Below are 27,736 nucleotides of genomic sequence, written 5' to 3'. Positions count from 1 at the left end.
ACCAGGGGTGACTCTAGAATGTGTTTGTACGATATTGGTATCAAATTAAAGGTATTAATGAGAGTTTTAAAAGGGAGTGGTGGTAGTTGTATATGTGAAGACGTTTTCCAGATATCGACCAAAATGTGGACCAGGGTGACCCGTTCTGAGTTGGATACCGCTAATTTATTTATATATGTAATACCTGCCAAGATTTCAAGGGTTTTTATTTCGCTCTGCAGAACTTTCTCATAGTCGGATTTCGTTCATTTTTATACCAAGATAAAGTGAGTTCGGATAAGTACGTTAACAAAGTTCAGTAAAGATATATCGATTTTTGCTCAAGTTATCGTGTTAACGGCCGAGCGGAAGGACAGGCGGTCGACTGTGTATAAAAACTGGGCGTGGCTTCAACCGATTTCGCCCTTTTTGACAGAAAACAGTTATCGTCCTAGAATCTAAGCCTCTACCAAATTTCAGAAGGATTGGTAAATTTTTGTTCGACATATGGCATTAAAAGTATCCTAGACAAATTAAATGAAAAAATGCGGAGCCCCTCCCATTTTGAAATTTTCTTTTATTTTTGTATTTTGTTGCAACATATCATTACTGGAGTTGAATGTTGACATAATTTACTTATATACTGTAAAGATATTAACTTTTCTTTTAAAATTTGAATTAAAAAAAAAAATTTTTTTTAAAAAGTGGGCGTGGTCGTTCTCTGATTTTGCTAATTTTTATTAAGCAGACATATAGTAATAAGAGTAACGTTCCTGCCAAATTTCATCATGATATCTTCAACGACTGCCAAATTACAGCTTGCAAAACTTCTAAATTACCTTCTTTTAAAGTGGGCGGTGCCACGCCCATTGTCCAAAATTTTACTAGTTTTCTATTCTGCGTCATAATTTCAACTCACCTACCTAGTTTCATCTCTTAATCCGTATTTGGTAATGAATTATCGCACTTTTTAAATTTTTCGAAATTTTCGATATCGAAAAAGTGGGCGTGGTTATTGTCCGATATCGTTCATTTTAAATAGCGATCTGATATGAGTTGCCAGGAACCTACATACCAAATTTCATCAAGATACCTCAAAATTTACTCAAGTTATCCTGTTAACGGACAGACGGACGGACATGGCTCATTCGAATTTTTTTTCGATACTGATGATTTTGATATATGGAAGTCTATATCTATCTCGATTCCTTGATACCTGTACAACCAACCGTTATCCAATCAAAGTTAATATACTTTGTGAGCTCTGCTCAACTGAGTATAATAAAAAGTGCATTGATAGATTTTTAGATTTGACACCTTTGACCGATAGTAGAACGAAGGGTATTTTTAATGCCATTATTAAATCTTTGAAAGACCATTCAATACCAATTGCAATAAAATAATTTAAAAAAAATTTTAAGTTAAACGGTTTTATTGAAAACATTACTTACATGAAGTAATAATAATACTGAAAGCTAGAAAACAATTAGGTAGGTACTAGTCATGACACTCCTCATCAATATAGGGCGTTGATCAGACAATTAAATAAAAGCGTTGAGCACGTAAAATTTCTATAAGTGTGAGGCGTAGCATAACCTGATTAAGGTTCAGTTGGTCTTATATATGACTATCAATAGAAGTTTGACGCGTCCAACGCTTTTATTTAATTGTCTGATCAACGCCCTATATTGATGAGGAGTGTCATGACTAGTACCTACCTAATTGTTTTCTAGCTTTCAGTATTATTATTACTTCATGTAAGTAATGTTTTCAATAAAACCGTTTAACTTAAAAAAACTTATTTTAATTAATTTATTTTCAAGTTTTTATTCTTTATTTAATGCCTATTATTTCTCACTCTATTTAGTTCATTTAGTGACTCTTGTAATAGGACTCTTTCCTGACAATTTGTTAAAATCTAAGTCCTGAATACACAATCCTAAAGACTTTACTCGACCCTGCGCCACGTATGCTTGTCCCTCCTTCAACTCCAAAATATTTTGATGTCACTTCTACCGGACTGTATGTAATATGAGCCAAATCGGACATCATAGGTCGCTTTCTATTCATGTATGTATTATGTTCCAAATATGGGCCAAATCGCACCACAAATACGATTTTTTTTAATATCTCGAACTTTGCGCCACCTAGCGGCGATTTTTTGTCATTGGTCGCTTTTTATTCTTTTATGTATTATGTGTTCCAAATATGGGCCAAATCGCACCACAAATACGATTTTTGTGAATATCTCGATCCTTGAGCCACCTAGTGGCGATTTTTTTTTATTATTGCATTGTCATCGGGTTCTGAACTATACTCCAAGTTGCAAGCCTGTAGCTTATCGGGAAGTTATTTAAATTTCAATTACAAAATTCGTGCCCGTCAACTTAAAAATGATTGGTCTCACTGCCGACAATTGCTCGGTTATGATGGGAGAAGCAAAAAACGGAGTGCAAGGAAGTTTGAAGCAAGTTGTTCGAAATCTGTATGTTAATTTTAGGCCCTTGTGATGTATTTCCCAACAAAAATGATAAATTTTTAAAACACGTAAACTATCATTTTTGTAAGATCCCCCTTAGGAGGGCAAACTTTCAGAGTTTTCAAGAACATTTCAGTACAGAAATGCATATTATACTAAAGTACGCCAACACATGGTGTCCTTCTAAACATGTTGTTGTTGTTGTAGCGATAAGGTTGCTCCCCGAAGGCTTTGGGGAGTGTTATCGATGTGATGGTCCTTTGCCGGATACAGATCCGGTACGCTCCGGTACCACAGCACCATTAAGGTGCTAGCCCGACCATCTCGGGAGCGATTTATGTGGCCATATTAAACATTCAGGCCATCCCCTCCCTCCCCACCCCCAAGTTCCATGAGGAGCTTGGGGTCGCCAGAGCCTCGTCTGTTAGTGAAACAGGATTCGCCGCGGATAGGTGAGGTTGACAGGAGAAGCTATATATTGCGCTGGCAACCTGAAGGGTTGCGCTACACACCCCTTGAATCTGGTATTTTATTCGCCTCTTACGACAGGCATACCTACCGCGGGTATATTCTTACCCCCTTACCCGCTGGGGGTTCCTTCTAAACATGAGGTATTAGTATAGACGTAGGCGACAATTTGGCAACTTTTACACCTTAGTCTAAATCTTTTGTACCTTAAATGTTTTTATGAAATGTTTTTGCATTGAATGCAACTGTTATTTTTTTTAATTATTAATTTTATGTTCCTTACTAGTACTCAATAAAGAAATTTTTTATATACATATGTACATAATCGTACGCTCCAATCGATAAACTTCCTTTATTATTTTTACTGGAAACGCATTTCCCTGTTATACTACCTTTAATTTGTGTTAGAAAGCTTCCTGACTAAAAACAGTTTTTGGATAAAGAAGCAGAATATAGCTATAGTTTAGTTCAATTTCGCATCCAAAGACTTTTGGTACATTTTTGGATGATTTGGTACATTTATTCCCTCGTTTGGTACAAAATGAAAAAATCCATTTATCATCCCTGATGTGAACACGTCTTGCACTTCACCCCCCCTCCCCCCCCCCCCCCCCCCCCCCCCCCCCCCCCCAAAACAATTTCATTGTTAAGAAAATTCTCTGTCAACAGTTTCAGCTAATATTATTTGATTTTCTCTTAAGATGATTTCTTTGTGGGAATAAAGGTTTTTAGTAGGATTAATTATATTAAAATTTTATTATTTGTAGCAATATATTTGCATATTTTAATATGAATTTGAATTTAATTAAAATTTAGAAATTTTAAAAAAGGTAAAAAAAAGCTTAATTTCAATGGTAAATGGAGGTTTCAAAATGGCCTTGTGGCATTGCAAATACGCATACGCGGTCTAAGTAGCAGATAAGAAGGGAAGAAATTTATAGTATGTTTGACGCAACTGTTAGGCGCTTGTTTAAAGCTACAAGTGTTTCAGGTTCAAGTCTCAATAAATAGTTTTTTTTTTGTTTTTTTTTTTTTGATGGAAAATCCCATTAAAATATCGAATTATGAATTTTCGATAAGCTAAAAAGAAAAGAGCTTTTGTTCAAAAATTTGAAACGTTTAAAATTTTTAACGTAAGAATTTTTACCTGTGGCCCCTATTATGAGACAAATTCGATGTTCGACTGTGGTCGAAAGAGCTGATCGAACGAATTTTCATTCGGTATTACGACGCGTGTTCGATGAAGGCAAGCGTTATTGTGAATTTCGATAAATTCAAAAGTTCACAATAGCACATTTCCAATACTCTGTCAAAAAAAATAAATAAATAAACAAAAGCAGAACTAGTTATTAAATGCAAATATTAAAAATAAAAGTATGACTACAACGGAATTGTAGTTTGATGATTCGTCAGATGAAGAGGAAAGCTTACTGGAGCTAGCCAGAAGTAGGAGACGGGTGAGATGCTTCAAATCCTTTGGAAGTGAATTCCACCACGGAAGTGTAGCTTTCTAAATAAGTTGTTAAATTGTTGAAATTATAAGTTTTGTTTATAGATTTATTCAAAATTTCAGACTGTCCAAAGAAGCGTTCATGGACTTGTTGTCCAGTACAGATGAACTGCTGCAGCAATGCACAAGAGCCGAGTCTAATCCTAATATTTTTTAATTTTGGCAACAGTTCTCCGATTTTGTGCTCAGGGATCCAACCAACTGAGCGTTAGAAAGGAAAATGTACTCGGACTTGCCCAGCCGACTGTGTCCGTGGTGCTATCAGAGGTGTTGAATGTCTTGGAAAATTGTATTTGTGAAAGATGAATAAAATTGAATTACGAGGAGGCTGAGCTGCATCAAGCAAAGTTGCATTTCTATAATGTGCAAGTTCATTTGCTATATGGGGATTTTGTTCCATAATTGAAACCGGTCTTTCAAGCTGTTGTTTTGTATTCACGACCTTGGACCTATATAAAATTAATTCAAATAGTTTAAAATTACTAGTAGGTAGTAAAAAAGTAGAACATAAATACAAAAAACTTACATTTTAAACAATTCTTTTTCTATTCGATACAGCATCGACAACAAATTTCTATTCGCTTGAAAATTAGATACACAACGAAAATTTCGACAGAGATGAGTTGTCATAATACCAATTTCAAATTCGATTTTCGATGTTCGATAGCCAGCGAAGATCGAAGATCGAAAAATGCTCATAATAGGGGCCTGTATTTTTACGACTCCTTCAACGGCGACATCTGTCAATGAATAGATTCAGTTGTCCTCTCAAGTATTCGTTCATCGCGCCCTCTGCATCTCAAATATTTGAAACATCAGTTTATTTTCTGCAACAGCTGTTCTCCTCATCAAAACATCATTTTGTTCGGCATTTAAGCAAAAGAAAGTTATATTAAAATAGTTATAATTAATAGAAGCTAAAGTAAATGTTTCAAATTGCTAGAATTGTTTCAGGTGGCGGTAAGTTCTGAATTAATATTCTCTTTATGGAATATCAAGTCAATAAGAAATTATCGTTCTAGTTTGTGCCACCGGTTGGACAAGCGTAAACCCACTTTTAGTCTGCACACCAACAGCACGAAAGTTTACTGCACCGGTCAAAAACAAGGATGAACCCATTGATATACCTAATCCCTTCGAGAAAGAACGTCAAGTGTGTATCCTTTGCAAACACAACATTGTGCCCGGTTACAAAAATGTAAAATTATTGTCACAGTTCCAGTCTCCTTACACTGGCCGTATTTATGGGCGGCATATTACAGGCTTATGTAAACAAAAACAAGAGCAAGTGGAGAAGGCTATTATACGTGCACAAAATTGTGCTCTAATGCCAACCTATCATAAAGATATAGACTTTTTACGCGATCCTCGTTTATTTAATCCCGAAAAGCCCATACGTCCACACAAGTACTAAATCTTTTTATTACTGAACTTTGGGAAAAACATTTTTCTTTTATAACACCCGCCAAATATAAACGTTTTGTGCTAATTTCATATCTACAAATTTGTTTTTTTAAGTTTACTTGACGAGTGCAAATGTGTCCTGTATCTTTTCTAAGGCTCTGGCAAAATCTGCTTTCCATTCCTCTATTGCTCGATTAAGTTCCTCGCCCCTTCTTGAATTTTGTTTCCGTCCTTCGAGTTTTTCTTGTGCGATTTTAATTTGCTCCAGTAAAACATCTCTTGATATCTCCAAGTCACTGTCTTTTTCGGCGTTTTCCTCTTCGTTCTCGCTATTTTCAGGTGGAATATTCATTTTTATAACCAACTTCTTGTCGTCTTTGTCCATGCCCTTTGTGATCTTTACTGATTTTACGGGAATATTCAATTTCTTTTCTTCCATTCTTGAAATAGAGAACTATGATAGGACGTCTTAAGTTTTTGTTTGCAAAATTAATACAGAAAATTTTCTGTTCAGCAAAAGAATTTTAATCCGACGCTAATAAATTTAATTTAAAAAATACAAACATACATCTAATTTATTAGAGACAAGTGTCAGGATCGTTGATTTAAAAGTCCTTCTATTTCAAGGAGTTGAATTAACTTATGACTGTTTTTTAGAAATTAAGGATTTAAAAAATTTTTTATATGGTTCCCATTCAGGAAGCTTTTATAAACTTATTGTAAAATATTTTGACAAATTCGATCTGATGAATAAATGTCTTAAATATGTCCCGAGTAAAATATGTTCCCTACAAGTTGTAAGTATCGCCCGTATTGTGCATGAACCAATAAACAGATCATGATTAAAAAAAGAGAGAGCAAATAAATTTTTCCGGTGTGAAGTCGCTCTTATTACGATATTTTTCATTCCAAGTGAATAACAACATGTAAGGACGAGACTGTCTTCGGCTGTGCCGAAGACTTCATACCTTTCATGAATGGGGGCTCCCATTCGTAATATCCAAATAATAAGCTGTATAAGATATGAAATATATAGTGAACAGATGTACATGCCTAAACGATTTTTAAGATAAATATAATATAAAAAATAGGTAGGTACTTTGTGTGAGAATGCAAAGTTTCACGGTTTTGTGGTCTGCATGAAATAGCTTTGTCCATGAATCACTTAGCTCAACAATATATGCAGTAAACGTAAGCATTTGGTGTAGTTTGAAGCTTCTAGCTGCTAAAATGGTGTGGGAAATTGTGAAAAATTTCTTATCTGCACAATCGGTTGTGGGGGATATATCCTATATATACGCCCGATCTCTTCGATTTTTTCAGACAACAATAAGTGCAATATACGAAAGCATGTGGTGAAGTTTGAAACCATTGAATCTTTTGAATGAGTTAAAATTTTTCTTTTCCGCCTTCGGATTATTAATACTGATGCCAAGTCGCGTCGTTTGACACCTCTCTCGATATTTTTGGTTGTTGTTGTTGTTGTTGTTGTAGCAACGCTCGCCCCACCTAATAGCCGCGACCGATCACAAATTGTCATCAATATCCTCTAACGGGAGTCCAAGGACACTTGCCGTTTCAACAGGGGTGGACCATAAGGAAAGGGGTGTTAGAGGCGTTGGTTCCACATTACAATTAAAGAGATGGTTGGTGTCATGTGGGGACACATTGCAAGCGGGGCATACATTTTGTATGTCGGGGTTGATTCTGGATAGGTAAGAGTTTAACCTGTTACAGTATCCAGAACGAAGTTGAGCAAGAGTGACACGCGTTTCCCTGGGGAGTATGCGTTCCTCTTCTGCGAGTTCTGGATATTTTTCTTCAAGTACTGGATTCACCGGGCAATTCCCGACATAAAGGTCCGACGCCTGTCTATGGAGTTCACCAAGGACCTGCTTGTGTTTTTCCGCTTCATACGGCTGGGTTCTCAGGTGCCGTATTTCCTCAAAATGCTTACGGAGATGACTCCTTAGGCCCCTAGGCGGTGCTGGTTCGTCAATCAGATGTCTGTTGGGATGCCCAGGTTTCTGGGTATTCAACAGAAACTGTTTGGTCAGCATCTCATTTCTCTCCCTGATGGGGAGTATTCTCGCCTCATTATGCAGATGGTGTTCTGGGGACATAAGAAGACAGCCCGTGGCGATTCTGAGAGCAGTATTTTGGCAGGCCTGTAGTTTCTTCCAGTGGGTGGTTTTTAGGCTTGGCGACCATATGGGTGACGCGTAGCACGTAATCGGCTGGCTAATTGCTTTGTATGTGGTCAAGAGCGTTTCTTTATCTTTTCCCCAGGTACTGCCAGCAAGGGATTTGAGGATTTTATTACGGCTCTGAATTCTTGGAACAATTGCGGTTGCGTGCGCACCAAAATGTAGATCCTGATCAAACGTCACACCCAAGATTTTGGGGTGTAGGACAGTCGGTAGCGTAGTGCCATCGACGTGGATGTTCAATATGGTTGACATTTGGGGCGTCCATGTTGTAAATAAGGTCGCGGAAGATTTAGTCGGTGACAATGCCAGGTTTCGCGAGGCGAAAAAATTGGAGAGATCAGGGAGATAGCCGTTTATTTTATTGCATAGCTCATCGATCTTTGGGCCTGGGCCTGTGGCCATTATTGTGCAGTCATCGGCGTAGGAAACGATCGTGACTCCTTCCGGTGGTGAAGGTAGCTTAGATATGTAGAAATTAAACAAAAGCGGGGATAGGACACCACCCTGTGGCACCCCTTGTTTAATTCTCCTTTGTTTTGATGTTTCGTTTCTGAATTGCACCGATGCCTGCCGACCACCCAGATAATTTGCGGTCCACCTTTTAAGACATGCGGGAAGGGTGGACCCTTCCAGGTCTTGCAGTAACGGGCCATGGTTGACCGTATCAAAAGCTTTTGATAGGTCTAACGCTACGAGTACTGTTCTATGGTGGGGATATTGATTTAAACCGCAATTTATCTGGGTGCTAATGACATTTAGCGCGGAGGTAGTGCTATGGAGTTTTCTGAAGCCATGCTGATGAGGGGCTAGCTGCAAATGTGCTTGGAAATAAGGGAGCAAAATGGCTTCAAGCGTCTTTGCCACTGGCGATAGGAGAGATATCGGACGATATGACTCACCTACGTTAGCTGGTTTCCCAGGCTTTAGTAGCGGGACCACCTTGGCCATTTTCCATTTCTCGGGTATGACAAAGGTGGAAAGAGACAGGTTGAAGACATGCGCTAAATATTTGAAACCCTCTTTCCCTAGGTTTTTAAGCATCGGCATGGCTATGCCGTCTGGGCCCACTGCTTTGGATGGTTTAGCGCGACCAATGGCGTCCTCAACCTCTCTAGCGGTGATGGTAATTGGTGACGCGCTGAGTTTGTGTTTATGTGCGTGTCTATTGGCTCTCCGTCTATCTTTGTCGACCGTAGGATGCATTATATATTGTCGGCAGAAAGCGCTCGCGCATTTTTTCGCATCCGACAGCACCTTATCGCCAAAGGCGATGGAAACTTTGTCTTTGTGCTTAGTCGGATTCGATAGGGACTTTACGGTGGACCAAAGTTTACCTACACCGGTAGAGAGGTTACAACCTCTTAGGTGCTCTCCCCATTTCGCCCGCTTGTGTTCGTCCACAAGCAATCTGATGCGTTGGTTTATATCCCTTATTTGGGGGTCGCCTGGATCAAGCTGTCTTATAAGGTCGCGTTCCCTCGCTAAGCTCGCGGCCTCCGCCGGGAAGTGGGGCCGGATTTCGGGAATTTACCCGGCGGGAATGAAATGTGCCGAGGCGGATTCAATGACCTTACGGAAGGCACGCTCCCCTTGGCGGGCATCAGTCGGGATAGGGAGGGCAGCAAAGCTGCTGTCTGTTGCAGATTTATATTCTTCCCACTTTCCTTTTTTGAAGTTTATGAAAGTGCGTTTTTCGGTGACGATGAAGTCGGCGGTACGCTCGAACGAAATAAGTATGGGCAGGTGGTCGGATGCCAATGTTACCATCGGCTGCCAGTTGACGCAGTTTACGAGTTCTGCGCTCACGATTGAGATATCTGGCGAGCTATGACAGCTTCCTACCATACGTGTGGGGGCGTCTCCGTTTATTGTGCAGAACGTCGTTTCGTCTATTTGATCCGCCAACATCTCACCCCTACTGTCCGCCCGCAAGTTTGAATGCCATAGGTCGTGATGGGCATTGAAATCGCCTAAGATAATGCGATTGTTGCCAGTGAGTAAGGCCTCGATATTAGGGCGGTATCCACTGGGGCAACAGGTGACAGGAGGGATGTAGATGTTGATGATTTCTAGATTTGCATCGCCTGACCGGACAGATAGGCCTTGACGTTCTAAGACATTGTCACTGCGGTCGATGCCAGGATCAAATATATGATATTGCACAGAGTGGTGTATAATAAACGCGAGGCCGCCTCCATTTCCGCTCTCGCGGTCTTTCCTGTGGACATTATAACCAGAGCAGGTCTGCAATGCAGATCTTGCTGTGAGTTTAGTCTCTTGAATCGCAGCAATGCGGATGTTGTGCCGCTTCATGAAATCGACTATCTCCGTAATCTTCCCAGTTAGTCCATTACAGTTGAACTGCAGAATTCTGAAGTGCATGAGGGGTGACGCCGCCACTCTAGGGGTAAGTGAGGGGTGACTACGCCTAGGTTGTGGAAGGCCAGGACGCAATTGCTGTTGTGGCCTTGGGACTGGGCGCCCTTGGACAAGCATTGGGGTACCCGGATGATTTGGGTTTGCGACCTGGCAACATGGCGCGATGAAACCCGTCGGGGGGTTGCCGTCGCGGAGACCAGAACATCTAGGAAAGTGGCACCACCCAAGGCAGGAGCTGCATTGAGCGGATGTCGCAAACCTATATATTCTGTGCTGGCATACGGTGCAAACGGAGGCAGGGACTAAGAGTCTGTTTCCCTGACCTGCACGATTGCTGCCAGAAAAGAGGGGGGGGGGGGGGGAGAAGAAGACGGGGGCAGGGGCTGATGCTCAGCATTGCAACCAGCTCTACTACGAAGGTAGTAGTTATGAGTGGTATCAGCTGTTTGAGTTGTTGGCGCCGTGGGGCGCGAGCAGCAGCGGGTACTTGTTGTGGCTTGCTGAGCAGCGAAGCTGCTGGAAGGTAGTGGGGATACGCTTAGGCGTAGACTACAGGACGCCCTTGGGCGTGAGCAGCAAGGAGCCACAAAAGATTTATAAAAGTTACGTGGACGTCGGGTTTTGGGATCAAGCCCAGAACAACCTGTCTGATGCAACCATCCCTTGCACGAGACACACTGAACAGAGTATGACCGTCCTAAAAAGATTCTTTTCTGGCAAATGCAGCAAAACCATTTCTTATGATCGGGGTCAGGAGACGGACCCGGATTGGGTTCGATACCTTCCCGGAGTAAGAGAATATGTAGCAGTCCTGCTGCAAGGAGCTGCTGGGAGGATGACAATTTGTGGGAGGGACGAAACAAACTAAATAGGGTCACACTGAAATGACAGTCCTTGGTCGGGAAAAATCCCGAGTCGCTCCGGTACATAGAACCGACTGCCTTGGGAAGCGATAGCAGTTTGGTAGCGTATTAGCAGTCGACCCTCAACTAGACTATTACCTCCAGCTCTACATTCCTCTTGCAAGAACATGGAACCGCAAGCAACCAAGTAGGCTGTTAAGTATGATCCGGTATATCAATATGGGGTCGCCATTTTGAACATCCACGTCAATGGCACTACGCTAGCGACTATCTTACACCCCTAAATCTTGGGTATTTGATCAGGATCTACATTTTAGCTTGCATGCAGCCGCAATTGTACCGAAAATCCATAGCTGTAATAAAATCCTTAAATCTCTTCCTGGCAGTATTTGGGGAAAAGATAAAGAAACGCTCATTACCACTTACAAAGCAATTGGCCAGCCGATATGGTCGCCAAGCCTAAAGACTACCTACTGGAAGAAGCTACAGGCCTTCCAAAATACTACCATCAGAACCGCCACGGGTTGTCTTCTTATGTCCCTAGAACACCATCTACATAATGGGGCGAGAATACTCCCCAATTAGGGAGAGAAATGAAATGCTGACCAAACAGTTCCTGAAGAGGAACGCACACTCCCTAGGGAAACTCGAGTCACTCTAGCTCAACTTCGATCTAGACACTGTAACAGGTTAAACTCTTACCTGTCCAGAATCAACCCCGACATAAAAAACATATGTCCTGCTTGTAATGTGTCCGCGCATGACACCAACTATCTCTTTAACTGTAGTCTGGAACCAACGTCTGTTGTTGTAGCGATAAGGTTACTCCCCGAATGCTTTGGGTAGTGTTTGCCGGATACAGATCCGATACGCTCCGGTAACACAGCTCCATTAATGTGCTAGCCCGACCATCCAGGGAACGCGTTATATAGCCACATTAAACCTTCAGGCCATCCCCCCTTCCCACCCCCAAGTTCCATGAGGAGCTTGGGGTCGCCAGAGCCTCGTCTGTTAGTGAAACGGGATTCGCCGCTCGAAGGTGAGGTTGACAATTGGGTTTGGATAAGCTATATATTGCGTTGCCAACCTGAAAAGGTTGCGCTACACACCCCCTTGAATCTGGTTTTTTAGCGCCTCTTACGACAGGCATACCTATCGCGGGTATATTCTATCCCCTAAACCCAATGCCTCTAACACCCCTCTCGTTATGGTCCACCCCTGTTGAAACAGCAAGTTTCCTTGGACTCCCGATAATGACCATATAAGCGTTCATGGACTTACTATCCAGTAAAGATGAATGGTTGCAACAATGCACAAGAGCCAAGTCTATTCCAACCCGTTTGAAATTGGCAACAATTCTCAGATTTTGCGTTGGGGATTGTCTCAACTGAGCATTGGGTACAAGAATGCACTCGGAATTTTTTCCACCTGATCCTTTCTGCAAGTTCCTTTTGTTTTAAGCGGATTTTGTCCACTTTTTGAAACCAGGCTTCCAAGCAGTTGTTTTGTATTCACGACCTTGGACCTATGTATATGTAGGGTTCTTAAATTATATGGACTCAATTATTTTTTTAACTTTGTTATTTTACTTTAAACTTTGTAATTTTAACATGTTTTACAATATTTTAATTATCAATATTGATTTTTATATATTCAAAAATTTTCATTATTATTCAATTTTGTATCATGAAAATATTATCTTTTTTTTTAAATAATTTTTGTGTGGATATTATTTTTAATAAAAGTAAAGCATCATACACTATATACGATTAATACAAATAGTTTGAAATTTTTACTAGGTAGCAAAAAAGTAGAAGATAAACACAAGAAACTTACGTATCAAACAATTTTCTTCTAATTCGATACAGCGTCGACAACAAATTTCTATTCGCTTCAAAATTAGATACACAACGAAAATTTGGAGAGAGATTAGACGTCATAATAGCTGTGTTTTTTTTTACATCTATAGACGTTTACGCTTAAACTTTATATGGACTGCTAAGCGTCAAATTTTAAATACACCTCTGAAATTGCTGCGGATAAAATTTGTACTACTAAATTTCAATACGCATTATACTCAGATGTAACTGAAATATGTGACTATGTTTCAACCTCTACACTTATTCTCCTTGTGTTCTAATGAAACGTGAACCAGATACGGATAGAGATTTAAGGCTAAATTAAACTTCCATAATGCCATAGTCGCAACCATACCCATATCCACATCCATCTCCAATGTGATCGATTAATGGTGCCTTAACCTAAAAATCGTGAAAATTTCATAAAAATTAAGAAAAAGCAAAAAATTGCAAACATATTCCACAAAAAATAAGTCTCTTAGTCAAAATGTATCCAAATCAATAAATAAAATATACAAAAAGTTAATAATTTCACCAACTCAAATATTTTTAGGTTATGGATATGGCGAAAAACCAAAACCAATTGGTTAGCTATGATTTGGTTATGTCGTTAGCGTTATGCTATGGCACCATTAATCGATTACATTGATTTCCTTAAGGTAGGTTCTATCAGCTGTTTTATCTGGTTATGGTTTTATGGTTATAAGTCACCATTAATTATCCATTTAACATGCAAATGCAACAACAATGTTTGTTGTACGTAAACGTATATGTATCAAGAGTGGTATCAAAAGATGCATTTTTGATCCAGGATCATGAAACCGAAAACGGAAGTAATAAATTTTGGTTCTGTCAAGAGATCTTGAAAAAGAAATTGTAATTGGCATGTGGTGGTTGTAATTTTGATGATTTTTTGTACACACAAAGAAAAGTGAACACAAGTTTATTTTTAAATTATATATTCCAAACCGCAAGATTTAATTTAATTTAAATATCACAACAGCTTTGTTAGCGCTGCAAAAATCGAATTATATTGGGTAAAAAACGAATAATATCCCGTTCGGCGCATCCATTACTAACAAAAGCCATCTCTATTCATCATAACCATCTTGAAATCTACCATGTCAATCTCTGTCCAATAATAGTTGACGATTTTCCGGGTAATGGCATCCCTAAAAAAATCAAAAACGCAATTATTTCAGATCAAGCAATCATATGTCAAAAATAGCACCTGACAAGCTGACAAGCCAAGATAAGAAGCAACAACACTTTTTACAAATTCTATCCCGGAAGAATTGAGTGCATTGTTTCTTTTATTAATACAAATTTTGTTCTTTGTTTTTTTATTAATTTTAAAAAATAAAGAGGGTGCTGAAAATTGCCAAAAACGCTGTTGAAAACGAGGTGAGGTCGTAATAGCAAATTTCGTTGAAAGCAGACAATAGAGACGGAAGTCGACGACGCCATCTTTAACATACTAACACGGCTACGTGAAAAAGTAGCATTTCTGAACAAAATTTTCCTTGGTGCGTTACTCACATTGTGCTAAATGAGTTTGATTAATTTTCTAAGCTCCAAGTTAAAACCGTCGGTGGAGTGCGAAGCACTTTGCGAAGATGGCTACTCTGCGAATAATTTAATCGCAGATGACACAGAACAATTAGCACGAGGGTTCATGGCGTATGCCGTCACCAAACCACCCGTAGAAATTGTGTTTGACTTTCCAAAAGCTATAGAAGTGAAGGTGATTAAGTTATGGAATACCAATGGTGCTTTACGTTCGACCGCCTTTGAGTTGCATGGTAAATTCGAAGGCATTTGGGAGCGTGTTGCTTATGTGCGTGACCTCGCTGAGGGTGTGGAGTCAGTCACCTTTTGTTATCAAAGCGATTATAATTCACGCAGTAATGCCGAAAGTGCTGCCACACAAGCCCAAAACAAAAAAACATTTTTCTTTAAAACAGCACACCGTTTGCTTTCCAACGCTAGCAGTCTGAAGGTCATCATTTGTGCTTCCAAGCGAAGTCCGCCATTGCTACGAAAAATTGAAGTATGGGGGTTGCCAGCACGATCGTTAGAAAAGGCGGATCGTGAGCTTATGAAAACAATATGGAGTGAAATTATTAATCCACATGGTTTTCAAAATTCTCAAGATCACGGTCAGCGCTCACCTTCACGTGTACCAGAGTTAAACGAATATTCAACTTTAAAAATTCCAGAAGAGTTTCTCGATCAAATTACATGGGAGTTAATGGTAAATATTTTTAGCTTATTCTGTTTAAATCGTTTGCTAATCGTTTCTACATAATAATTTCAGATATTTCCAACTGTGCTTCCATCAGGCAAAATAGTCGATCAATCAACTATTGACAAACATTCCGAAGTGGAGGCCAAATGGGGCCGTTTGCCATCGGATCCGTTTACAGGCCTTGAATTTACCTCATATCGTAAAGCCATTCTTAACCTCGCCCTTAAGGCACGCATAGAAAAGTTCCTTATGGAAAATTCCGAACACTTCAAAACTGTACCACGTTCTCTTGGCAGTTCCTTTGTTCGTCGTAGCAAAAATCGACACGCGTCGCAATTTGCAAGTCTATGTCAAAGACACTCTTCAACAGCAGGAACTTATTCATCTCTCTCAACGACATATTATAAATCCTCATCTCAGGCTTCTGCCACCGCAACATTGTCATCGCCAATACTACCACCAAAGCGAGCTAGACTCAGCAACACCTCATCATATCGATTGGAAACACAAGCGCTTACCTCAACGCAGACATCATCATGTACTTCGTCATCATTTTCAACCAACCCGATGCCGTTTACAGTGGCATCTTCCACAACCACGGCATCAGGTATCCATAATGCTATACAGGAAGCATTACAAAATGCGACACGATATACATGCCCACCTGTAGACATTAAAATAGCTTCTTGTATACGATGCAATACAGAGGATTTTTCATATGAAATACTAACATGCCGACATCTTGTATGCCGTGCATGCCTTGTAAACTTGACCAAGGAAGAAATGTGCATATGTAAGACCAGATTTCGTACAACTGATGTTGAACGTTATCATAAATTGTAAGCATTGTAGATTTAGGAATCTGGAAGATACGTTAATCGATAATTTGCACGATAGAACTGATTAAAATGTTATTTTCTATTTTTTAACATTTCGTTGAAATTTTTGTACTGCTATGAATCGTTGGTAGCATTAAATCCATGGCAATAATATATTTAGTGCATATTGAAAGCAAAAGACGTGCAGATTTGTTAACGAATTCTAAAAAATCGAAAAATTCTATAAAAACATAAAAAATGTGGTTAAATGTTAAAGTGACTTTTATATAAGAAGTGATCTTGTAGCCCATACGTTTACGTTCATAATCTTATCATTTTAATATTACCTTACCCCAACGATTTATAACAGGAATAAATAAATATAAATGCTGCGGTCAAAACAAGAGTCCATAATTATCGATTCTTATTATCAAAATAAATTACCATACAAATGAACAAACAAGGCATTCACTTTTGATCGCCACTGTATGTGTCAGCATAAATAGTTATTTTAGTCTCAGGCTAGTTTTTAATATTATTTAATCACTATAAAAAGGTTTAATCATATTTTGTGTTATGTAACTATTTGTATTGGTAAGATTCCAAATATGCAACCCCACATTCAACATGGCTGGAAATGAAAACGTCATTTATTTGAATAAATAGTCATACACATAACCTTGTCTAACTGATGGCTGTCACGGGTCGAAACGATTCCGGGAAAATAGCTGCATAATTGGTTTTAAAATAAAAGAATATTTTAAATATAATTATACAGTTTTTGAGTTTCTGATCATATTTAATTTAATAAGGGAATACTACACTCGTCAGACATTCTGTCGAATTGAGTCATAATTGTAAACAGGTATGTCAGATGTGCATACTAGAAAACAATTGACATTTGTATGAAGCTCATGTTAAAAAAAAATAGTTTGTAAACTGCGTGCACTGAAAATTCGTCTGCTAAAATATCTCCATATTTACATAGATTATACTCCCGAAAATCATGTACGTATTTTAGATTCAAAGTTTATTTATTTTGAAGCTGAATTGATGATGTAAGCAGATAAACAATCGGAAGATATGTGTTTATATTTCTATAATATGGAACCAGAATCATGAGTTATGAGGTTAAGAGATGAATGTTTGATTAACTTTTAATAAAAATGATGTCACGATATCTAGAAACATACATACATATAATGGATACAAATATTCTCTTGAGATAGTCACTAATCATATAGTCATATTACAAGTAAAATACATTGCATTCATATGCTTATACATACGTACATTTATAGTATATAACTACATACATATATAAACTAACATATACTTAATACATTTACATGAAATAAAATATGATTATACGACAAAGAATTAGTTTTGTTTTACAGCGATGAACCCCATCAACTGTTCGTATTCATAAAATAATCAGAGAGGTTTCCTAAATTTGAACATCTACGACCTTCATGAGCTCATCTATGTCCAGTATTTTCTCGCTGATTGATAGTGGTATTGGTAAATCGAGGGTACTCATAACTGAATATACAGTTCGTTGGGTATTGAATTCGGAAGTCCGGGGATACTCATAACCTCTTGAAGTTGATTGCCCTTTGCCAGATTGTATTGTTGTATTAATGGCCTGTTTTTCAGTGCAGTTTAAACTACGGTAAAGTTGACTAGATTTTAACCCTGCTACTTCGGCCGCTTAAGCTGACTTGGGTGGCAAAATTTTATGTCATCGAACGAAGTGGCAAGGTTAAAATTATTCAAATTTAACTGTGGTTTAAACTCGCACTGAAAAAATCAATAGGTGCGACCACTCACAAATTGTCGTCAAAGTCATCTTGTTGTAGCGATAAGGACACTCCCCGAAGGCTGTTGTTGTTGTTGTTGTAGCAATGCTTCGCCCACCTAATAGCTGCGACCGATCACAAATTGTCATCAATATCCTCTAACGGGAGTCCAAGGAAACTTGCTGTTTCAACAGGGGTGGACCATAATGAAAGGGGTGTTAGGGCGTTGGTTCCACATTACAATTAAAGAGATGGTTGGTGTCATGTGGGGACACATTGCAAGCGGGGCATACATTTTGTATGTCGGGGTTGATTCTAGATATGTAAGAGTTTAACCTGTTACAGTATCAGAACGAAGTTGAGCCAGAGTGACTCGCGTTTCCTTGGGGAGTATGCGTTCCTCTTTCGCAAGTTTTGGGTACTATTTTTTGAGTACTGGATTCACCGGGCAATTCCTGGCATAAAGGTCCGACGCCTGTTTGTGGAGGTCACCAAGGACCTTCTTGTGTTTTTTTTGCTTCATACAGCTGAGTTCTCAGGTGCCGTATTTCCTCAAAATGCTTACGGAGATGACTCCTTAAGTCCCTAGGCGGTGTTGGCTCATCAATCAGATGTCTTTTCGGATGCCCAGGTTTCTGGGTATTCAACAGGAACTGCTTGGTTAGTATCTCATTTCTCTCCCTAATGGGGAGTATTCTCACCTCATTATGTAGATGGTGTTCTGGGGACATAAGAAGACAGCCCGTGGCGGTTATGAGCGCAGTATAATATATAACTTTAGCCATTTTTTGCACTGTTCACTGCACTCACCTCGAACAATCGTAGCGAAAATAAAATCAAAAGAAAAACGATTTCCAACTTTAATGAAGGTATAGAAATTATTTATTCAACAAATTGTAGCTGCGATGGCGCGAATCGACCGAGCCGTATGAAAGTTATACTGTATGTTGTATTTTTTGTTGTTTATGAATTTTAAAATGTTTTTCTTCTCTTGTGCTTTTTATTTCTTTAATATTCTTTGTTTTGAAATATTTTTTGCTTGTTTATTATTATTATTTTTTTTTTTTTTTGTGTGGACTGTATTGCCTCGTTTTGATAAATCTCTTTTTTATCTTTTGTTTTCACTGTCCATAGGTACCTTTCTTTACGGCTTGATGGACCATATGATAAGCCGTATACGCTAAATAGGTAAGGACAATTGTAGATCCTTTGAATATTATATCTTTGCGCAGTTGCAAACGTGGACAACATACTGTGCTTAGCTTCATGTTAATATTTTTCCGATAGCTATGCTGATGCATAAAAATAATTGTGCTTCAACTGCAACCAGCAGACTCGCCTATACAACCGCTTACAATTTACCTGCAAGCTTTTAAAATGTTTTAGTTATTTATTTCATGATCGATTTATGTCAGATATATGAAAAATAAAATAAGTTACAACTTCATAAAGTTGTGCAGCAGGTAGCGGTGACAACAAAGACCTGTAGCTTATACCAGTGGGTAATTTTTAGGCTTGGCGACCATATGCAAAATTTTGGGGTGTCGGCCAGTCGGTAGCGTAGTGCCATCGACGTAGATGTTCAAATTGGTCGACATTTGGGACGTCCATGTTGTAAATAAGGTCGCGGAGGATTTAATCGGTGATAATGTCAGGTTTCGCGAGGCGAAAAAACTGGAGAGATTAGGGAGGTAGCCGTTTATTCTGTTGCAAAACTCATCGATCTTTGGGCTTGGGCCTGTGGCCATTATTGTGCAGTCATCGGCGTAGGAAACGATAGTAACTCCTTCTGGTGGCGAAGGTAGCTTAGATATGTAGAAATTAAACAAAAGTGGGTATAGGACACCACCCTGTGGCACCCCCTATTCAATTCTTCTTGGTTTTGATGTTTCGTTTCTAAATTGCACCGATACCTGCCGACCACCCAGATAATTTGCGGTCCACCTTTTAAGACATGGGGAAGGGTAGACCCTTCCAGGTCTTGCAGTAACGTGCCATGGTTGACCGTATCAAAAGCTTTTGATAGGTCAAGCGCTACGAGTACTGTTCTATGGTGGGGGTTTTGATTTAAACCGCAATTTATCTGGGTGCTGATGGCATTTAGCGCGGTGGTAGTGCTATGGAGTTTTCTGAAGCCATGTTGATGGCAGGCTAGCTGCAAATTTGCTTTGAAGTAGGGGAGCAAAATGGTTTTAAGCGTCTTGGCTACTGGCGATAGGAGAGATATCGGGCGATATGACTCTCCTATGTTAGCTGGTTTCCCAGGCTTTAGTAGCGGGACCACCTTGGCCATTTTCCATTTTTCGGGTATGACAAAGGTGGAAAGAGACAGGTTGAATACATGTGTTAATATTTGAAACCCTCTTTCCCTAGGCTTTTAAGCATCGGCATGGATATGCCGTCTGGGCCCACTGCTTTGGATGGTTTAGCATGACCGATGGCATCCTCAACCTCTTTGGCGGTGATGGTAATTGGTGACGCGCTGAATTTATGTTTATGTGCGTGTCTGTTGGCCCTCCATCTATCTTTGTCGACCGTAGAATGCATTATATATTGTCGGCAGAAAGCCCTCGCGCATTTTTTCGCATCCGACAGCAGTTTATCGCCAAAGGCGATGGAAACTTTGTCATTGTGCCTAGACGGATTCGTTTACGGTGGACCAAAGTTTACCTACACCGGCAGAGAGGTTACAACCGCTTAAGTGCTCCTCCCATTTCATCCGCTTGTGTTCATCCACAAGCAATCTGATGCGTTGGTTTATATCCCTTATTTGGGGGTCGCCGGGATCGAGCTGTCTTATAAGGCCACGTTCTTTCGCTAAACTTGCGGCCTCCGCCGGGAAGTGGGGCCGAATTTTGGGAATTCTACCGGCGGGAATGAAACGAGCCGAGGCGGGTTCAATGACCTTACGGAAAGCACGCTCCCCTTGGCGGGCATCAGTTGGGATAGTGTGGGCAGCAAAGCGGTTGTCTGTAAAGGATTTGTATTCGTCCCACTTTCCTTTTTTAAAGTTAATAAAGTGCGTTTTTCTGCGACGATGAAGTCGGCGGAACGCTCGAGCGAAATAAGTATAGGCAGGTGGTCGGATGCCAATGTTACCATCGGCTGCCAGTTGACGCAGTTTACGAGTTCTGCGCTCACGATTGAAATATCCGCCGAACTGTGATAGCTTCCTACCAAACGTGTGGGGGCGTCTCCGTTTATTGTGCAGAACGTCGTTTCTTCTATTTGATCCGCCAACATCTCACCCCTACTGTCCATCCACCCGCAAGTTTGAATGCCATAGATCGTGATGGGCATTGAAATCGCATAAGATAATGCGATTGTTGCCAGTGAGTACGGCGCTGATATTAGGGCGGTATCCACTGGGGCAACAGGTGCCAGGAGAAATGTAGATGTTGATGATTTCTAGGTTTGCATCGCCCGACCGGACAGATAATCCTTGGCGTTCTAATATACTGTCCCTGCGGTCGATCTCGGGATCAAATATATGATATTGCACAGAGTGGTGTATGATAAACGCGAGGCCGCCTCCATTTCTGCTCTCGCGAAGGCCTTGGGGAGTGTTATCGATGTAGATGGTCCTTTGCCGGATGCAGATCCGGTACCATAGCACCATTAAGGTGCTAGCCCGACCATCTCGGGAACGATTTGTTATAACCACATGCGACCTTCTACGCCATCCGCCCTCCCAGCCCCTAGATACATGAGGAGTTCGGGGTTGCCAGAGCCTCGGCTGTTAATGAAACAGGATTCGCCACCGATAGGTGAGGTTGACAATTGGTTTTGGAGAAGCTATATATACGGCGGGTATATTCTAACCACCTAACCCGCTTACGGATCGTCAGAGTTATCTAACGGATGTCCCAGGAAACTAAATTTCGAGCTTGGACAATAGGGATTTTTCTGTTAGCGGCGTAAGTTTCACAGTACAGTTGAAAAGATGGTTGATGTCATGCGGAGATGCATCGCATACAGGGTATGCATTACGTATGCCGGAGTTGATTCTGGACAAGCAATACCTTAACCTGTTGTTGTATCTAAAACAGATAAAAGCTATACACTTTTAATTCCGACCTAATAAACTATAGATGTGCTATGTATTACACTTGAAGACGCCAGACTTCTGTTTTTGTTGTTAACTTGCACATTTTAGCAGTGGATATGGAAGCGGTGCCTATACCGAGAGGTGGTTTGTGCGTTCACACTAAATTAATAACAATCTCAGAATGTCTCCTATATGATCAAATTTTTCTATCATATTTGGAACTCTTAAATTACAAGCACCCGGTGAATGATGATTTTAAATTGGCGCAAATAAATTCGGAGCGATTACCAAACTAGTCCCGAGATCTGTTTATAAAAATTGTTTAAAGTGGTAAGCCAGAATATTATCTCTATACCACCAGCTACCACTATTGCAAAGGGAAGTGCTGCAGCCGTTTCTTTGTTATCAAGCGGGACTTTTATTTCGGTCTTAAAAAATAAAAGTCTTGATTTAACTTTTATTTCGGCACTTTTATTTTTAAAAGTCCGAGTTTAATTAGTTCTATCGGACTCAAAAAATAAAAATACAGATTTTACTTTTATATGTGGACTTTTATGGAAAAAGTTCGAAAAATAAAAACGATGCATGATTCGACATGATATTGCTATAGGGATACCTGGGAACTCCAACATTTTCACCCAGGACAATTTTTTGACCTGGACTTTTTCGACTCCGAAAAAAAAATAATTATTTTCCGTCCCTGCATATTTCAGCAAATTTATTTTGCGATCTTTGCCTCCTGCATACTTAATTTCTCTATTCTTGGATACAACGCGATGGCAAGGAATAACTATAGCGACTTTATTACTACCTACTGCAGTTCCTACCGCACGAACGGCATTCGGGTTTCCAATTCGTTTAGCTATATCGCCATATGTACGTTTCTAACCAGACGGAATTTTTAAAAGCTCCTTCCAAACTAACTCATGAAATGGTGTTCCCGCCACTATAACATTGATTGTGGCTTCTTCATCATCAAATATATGGTAAAAGTCTAGTAGAGGGGTCGACTGCTAAGTAATACGTGTCAAAAAATATCCAGAGAGGTGTCAAAAGACGCGCATTGACCTCGACAACAATTATCCGATGGCGAAAAAAAAACATTTATCTCTGTCCGGAGATATTTGCAGTTGAAGTTGTTGATTTTCATGTGGTTATTGTAATGTTGTTGTACCCACAAAAAAAATTGTGAACATAAGTGTTTTGTGCGGATATAGTTTTGGTCGCCAAACCGGTGTTGGACCACCCAGTGTTCTGGGCAAAAATACCATGGATCCCACCTCCGGTTTCGGAGGGACCCGCGGGTCATTTTTCGGTTTTTCGTTAATATCTTTTGAACTAGTTAAAATTTTCATTTTCCGCCTTCGGATACTGATGTCAAGACGCGTCGTTTCACACCTCTCTCGAATTTTTGGTAGCGTATTAGCAGTCGACCCCTCAACTAGACTTTTACCAAATATATCTATCTTTTGGGCCTGTTTAGTGTTTTCTAAAAGTAATGCACCAGGCCAGTGTCTGCGCACTGGTGTCTCATTGTACCCTGGGTCGTTTTCTTTGCCTTTAGCGCTGCTTTCAGCAAAGTGTAAATGGCAGATCGCTTGTTTCGAGTCGTTAACAAGTCCAAGTACCATTTTACTGAAAGGCGTTTGTACAAGACCATATGAGATTTTGCTTGGTCTTTTGCTTCCAAGTGTATCAAGTACAACTCGTTTTTAATTAAGCATCCTAGCAAATCATCAGAAAAATATTGAATGTGATTCGTCAAGTTTCCTGAAGCTGGCCGTTGGTCGAAATTTTACAGAGACAGTGAATATAGAAAACATTTTTTTATTTATCTATGTATGGTGAGTGGTGAAAGGCGAGATGAATATTGCCGTCATCCAGTGAGTTTTACAGCTCCGGCTCACACTCAATTCTCACGGGAATGCTCTGGATCATTGAGAGACTTGAAGAGCATATGTCGTGATATTTTCGCACACGTGAAATGTGATAGGCAGATGTCGCCGCTCTTTTTCATTTAACTCATACGGCGAAAGGCTAAGCAGCGACTACTATTTTTGAAAAAGTAGGTTTATTAAAGGCAGCGTTGCCAAATTAAAGATAAGTAATTAACAAATTATCTGGCTCACAAATTGAACCAGCCTTCTATCTGGATTTATCTGCCTCAAATCATTGTTAAATGCAACATGCAAAATTATTTATCTGGCTCAGGCTCTTTGCCACCGGATGATAGCTTATGGCAAATTAAATGGGGTGCCACATCAATCGCACCACACTACCGACTGTCCTGCACCCCAAAATCTTGGGTGTGACGTTTGATCAGGATCTACATTTTGGTGAGATCCAGACTACCCGTGATTTTTTGAAATGCAATCCCGGGATTTCAAGATGCAAAGTTGCTCCGGAGGCCGGGAATTCGGAATCGGGACTAGTGTCACGTTAGATGTGACAATTAGACAGTTGTGATATTTGAAATATTTAAATAACACAAAATCTAATTTTAGCGTATTGGAATATATTATGTAAAATAAACATACATATACATATGTATAGTAATTTTAAATTTTTCACGTCAATATTCACCACACCCCTTCAGGCACTTAGCTCCTACGTATTGAAACTATTTCCACTCATACCACTTATAAAGCATTTGCCCGGTCTCTCATGGTATGCATTTCCAACAACACCGCGGTCAGAACTGCTACGGGATATCTTCTTTTGTCTCCTGAACATCATCTACACAAGTGAGGAGAGAATACTCCCCATAAAGGAAAGAAATGAAAAGCTGAACAAACAATTTCTGTTGAATACCCAGAAACCTGGGTTTCCCAACTGACATCTGATTGTAGAACCCCGCCTTCCAGGAGTTTAAAAGGTCATTCCGTAAGCACTATGAAGAAATTCGGTATTCAAGAAGTTAGCGGCATGAAGAAGAGGAGCACAAAAGGATCTCAGAGTCGGCAAAGTAATATTCTCAATGAAAAATATCAAAAACTCGCAGTTGAGGAAAGCAGCTTTCCCAGGGAGGCACGCGTCACTGTGGTACAACTTCGATAAGGATGGATGGATGAGTCGTGAGCCGTTTGTCAGGAGTTTCTGTTCTATTCATATGTATATGAAAGTGAACTTTATTTAATGTTTGCTGGTCAAATAATTTTATCTACAATTTAAAAGTTTGATTTGTGACTACCGACTGCTGAGTAGAGGGACATTCCATATTAATCTATTCCCAGAAATTTATATTCTGCGTTTTTTCAGCTACTGAATATTGTCACGTATATTACCACCCCTAAGTTATCCCATCACTAAGGCGATGCTAAGGCCATGCCAAGCAGTATTTACGTTAATAATCAAATCAAGTATACACATATATAAGGCAGCCCAGAGAGATGTCACACACAGATGCATTTACTTATACGGCTATGTGCGCGCGAGAGACTGTAAACTACAAACATTCACATCAATAATTCAATCTTTATGTGTTTACATAAACGAATAAATAATTGCGTCTACACATATGTACGTATACGAGCAGCGGAGCGGCAATGCACAAACACATGCATATATCTTATCTCAGTGGTCACAAGAAAGGGCAATAATTTGTGCACGTAGTTGTGGCTGGCGATTTTGTAGCCGAAACAACTAGTAACTTCTGGAAATCGAAGAGCCTAGAAGTATGCAGCGTAAACTATAAAAGCGGTGCAGGCGAGTAAGAAGTAATTCAGTTTGATTTGAATTGTCAAGCAGTTACGAGTAAGACGATATCTAGCGAGCAATAGCACTATTATTTTGAAAGTCAGTTTCTTTAAGCTATCAGTTTGGTTATTAAGCTATTCGTTGCACAGTTTGAGTGCTATTGTGGAGTATTTTAATAAAGGCCATTTTTCCATTATTCAATATTGGAGTTATTTATTCGACAGTTTAGCGATACGATCCTAGCAAAAGGGCAAATAAGAGGATTTGCAGGAAATTCGTTACAATATTCAGGATTAAAAAAAAACGTTTGTTATATACATACGGGTCGATTTAAAAATCGCTCATTGCTCTGTGAAAATCGAATTCTAGGGTTCAAAATAAGAAACTTTGCCGAAGGAACCATGCCTCTAAAATGAATTCTGATGTCCCCCCCTCTGGGTCGAACTTTTGAGTAGGGGCAATTTCAATTCTACCTGCTGTGTCTCGTGGTGGCTTAAAAAAAACAACACAAGCAATTTTACGATCTGCAATTGTGTCACAGTGATACCTTCATTTTTTAAAACGGTTGAATAAAAAACCCACACAACTATGTTTACGACATGCAAATGCCTTGGTTTTAAAAGGGGGTTGTAAAAACGCTAATTTCTAATAATTTTTTTAAATTTCTTTTCTATTACTAAGTTAAATTCATTTTTTTAATTAACATATGTTCTGACTAAATAAATTTCTAAAGAGAAAAATAAACTCCAAAAAGAAAAAACATAGGCATTTCCAAGTGGGATTTTTCAAAATTTGCCCCTACGACCCAAAGGGGGGGGGGCATCAGAATTCGTTTTAGAGGTATGGTTCCTTCGGCAAAGTTTCTTATTTTGATCCCTAGAATATGTTTTTCACAGAGAAATGGGCGATTTTTTGCCTCCTCACAAATCGACCCGGCCTAATGTATATGTATATTGTTACGAATATTAGCAAAACTAAGGGGTGCTGCCATCTCTAAGCCGATGCTAAGCAGCGCCTTGCATGCACATCCATAGATCAATCATTATGTATCTACATAAACGAATCAATCATTATGTCTACACATATGTAGGTACACGCAGCTGAGAGCAACGCACAAGCACATGCAGATATCTTATCTGAAATGCTCCTAAAGGTATGCAATTGTGATTGCGGAAGTGTCGCTCACACATACAAGCGCATGGGGTATGAGAGAAGCTATAAGAATTATACATCTGTAGTTGTAGCTAAGAAATTTAAAACTAACTAAGTAAAATTCTGATGCCACGAGGAAATCACAGAGTATAAAAGCATCACCGGTAGAGGCGCTATGGGAAGTTTCGATTCAGACGCTATCTAGCGAGCAATAGCAGTATTATTTTGATAGTAGAGTTTCATTTGAGCTATCAATCAGTTTGGTTATTAAGCCAGCTAGTTGCAAATTATAAGTGTTATTGTGAAGTACTTTAATAAAGGCCATTTTTCCATTATTCAATATTGGAGTTATTTATTCAGCAGTTTAGTGATTCGAACTTCGCAGAAGGGCAAATAAGAGGATTTGCAAGTAAATTCGTTACAATATATTTCTTTAATTTCGGATATCGCAATACATATATTTAAAATATATTGTCATTGAAAATTAATAAAGAGAGGAAATAGAAAATCGGCCAAAGTTAACGTTAAGCATTTAAGTTCCAAAAAAAAGGTAAAATGCATTAAATTTACATGTAAAAAAAGAATGTGTTATGAAAAACTCTGAGATTCGAATTATAGTTCCGGCATTAGCACTAGAATTTAAAACGAGTGCAATAAAATTTGATAAATTTCCATTGATAACCAAAGTTCTCTATTTATGGACAATTAATAAACTAAAACCCGTTAAAAAATATATGCAAAAATGTATTCCCGTATAATCTCACAACTTTAAGTGGCTATAAATTGGATTACTAAACTATTCGACGATTAGTCTTTGTTCGATA

The 27,736-nt window shown here is 39.4% G+C and overlaps 3 protein-coding genes across 3 annotated transcripts; 2 read left to right on the top strand and 1 right to left on the bottom strand.

Moving 5' to 3' along the window:
- Window positions 1–5,261: 5,261 nt before the first annotated feature.
- On the top strand, window positions 5,262–5,940 carry mRpS18C (mitochondrial ribosomal protein S18C). Its single transcript, XM_067776929.1, has 2 exons — window positions 5,262–5,396; window positions 5,459–5,940. Exons 1-2 carry the CDS (start codon window positions 5,363–5,365, stop codon window positions 5,848–5,850), a joined length of 426 nt encoding a protein of 141 aa, XP_067633030.1. The 5' UTR covers window positions 5,262–5,362; the 3' UTR covers window positions 5,851–5,940.
- Window positions 5,941–14,374: 8,434 nt separating this feature from the next.
- LOC137245755 (RING finger protein 37) lies at window positions 14,375–17,588 on the top strand. The gene is made up of 2 exons (XM_067776916.1): window positions 14,375–15,405; window positions 15,469–17,588. Exons 1-2 carry the CDS (start codon window positions 14,701–14,703, stop codon window positions 16,240–16,242), a joined length of 1,479 nt encoding a protein of 492 aa, XP_067633017.1. The 5' UTR covers window positions 14,375–14,700; the 3' UTR covers window positions 16,243–17,588.
- On the bottom strand, window positions 16,325–23,788 carry agt (O-6-alkylguanine-DNA alkyltransferase). Its single transcript, XM_067769042.1, is given in 3 exon segments — window positions 16,325–16,458; window positions 22,681–23,058; window positions 23,518–23,788. Coding segments are annotated over 3 exon segments (783 nt in total).
- Between the last annotated feature and the right edge of the window lie 3,948 nt (window positions 23,789–27,736).

This window comes from Eurosta solidaginis, chromosome 1, assembly GCF_040869045.1.
Source record: "Eurosta solidaginis isolate ZX-2024a chromosome 1, ASM4086904v1, whole genome shotgun sequence".
Lineage (NCBI taxonomy): Eukaryota > Metazoa > Arthropoda > Insecta > Diptera > Tephritidae > Eurosta > Eurosta solidaginis.
This window is presented reverse-complemented; position numbering and strand designations above follow the sequence as displayed.

Excerpts from the sequence above, each read along its gene's own strand:
- mRpS18C (XM_067776929.1), top strand. The coding sequence starts at position 5,363 with ATGTTTCAAATTGCTAGAATTGTTTCAGGTGGCG. Across the intron at positions 5,397-5,458 it reads TAGAATTGTTTCAGGTGGCG|TTTGTGCCACCGGTTGGACA; the intron begins GTAAGTTCTGAA and ends TTATCGTTCTAG.
- LOC137245755 (XM_067776916.1), top strand. The coding sequence starts at position 14,701 with ATGAGTTTGATTAATTTTCTAAGCTCCAAGTTAAAACCGTCGGTGGAG. Across the intron at positions 15,406-15,468 it reads AAATTACATGGGAGTTAATG|ATATTTCCAACTGTGCTTCC; the intron begins GTAAATATTTTT and ends TAATAATTTCAG.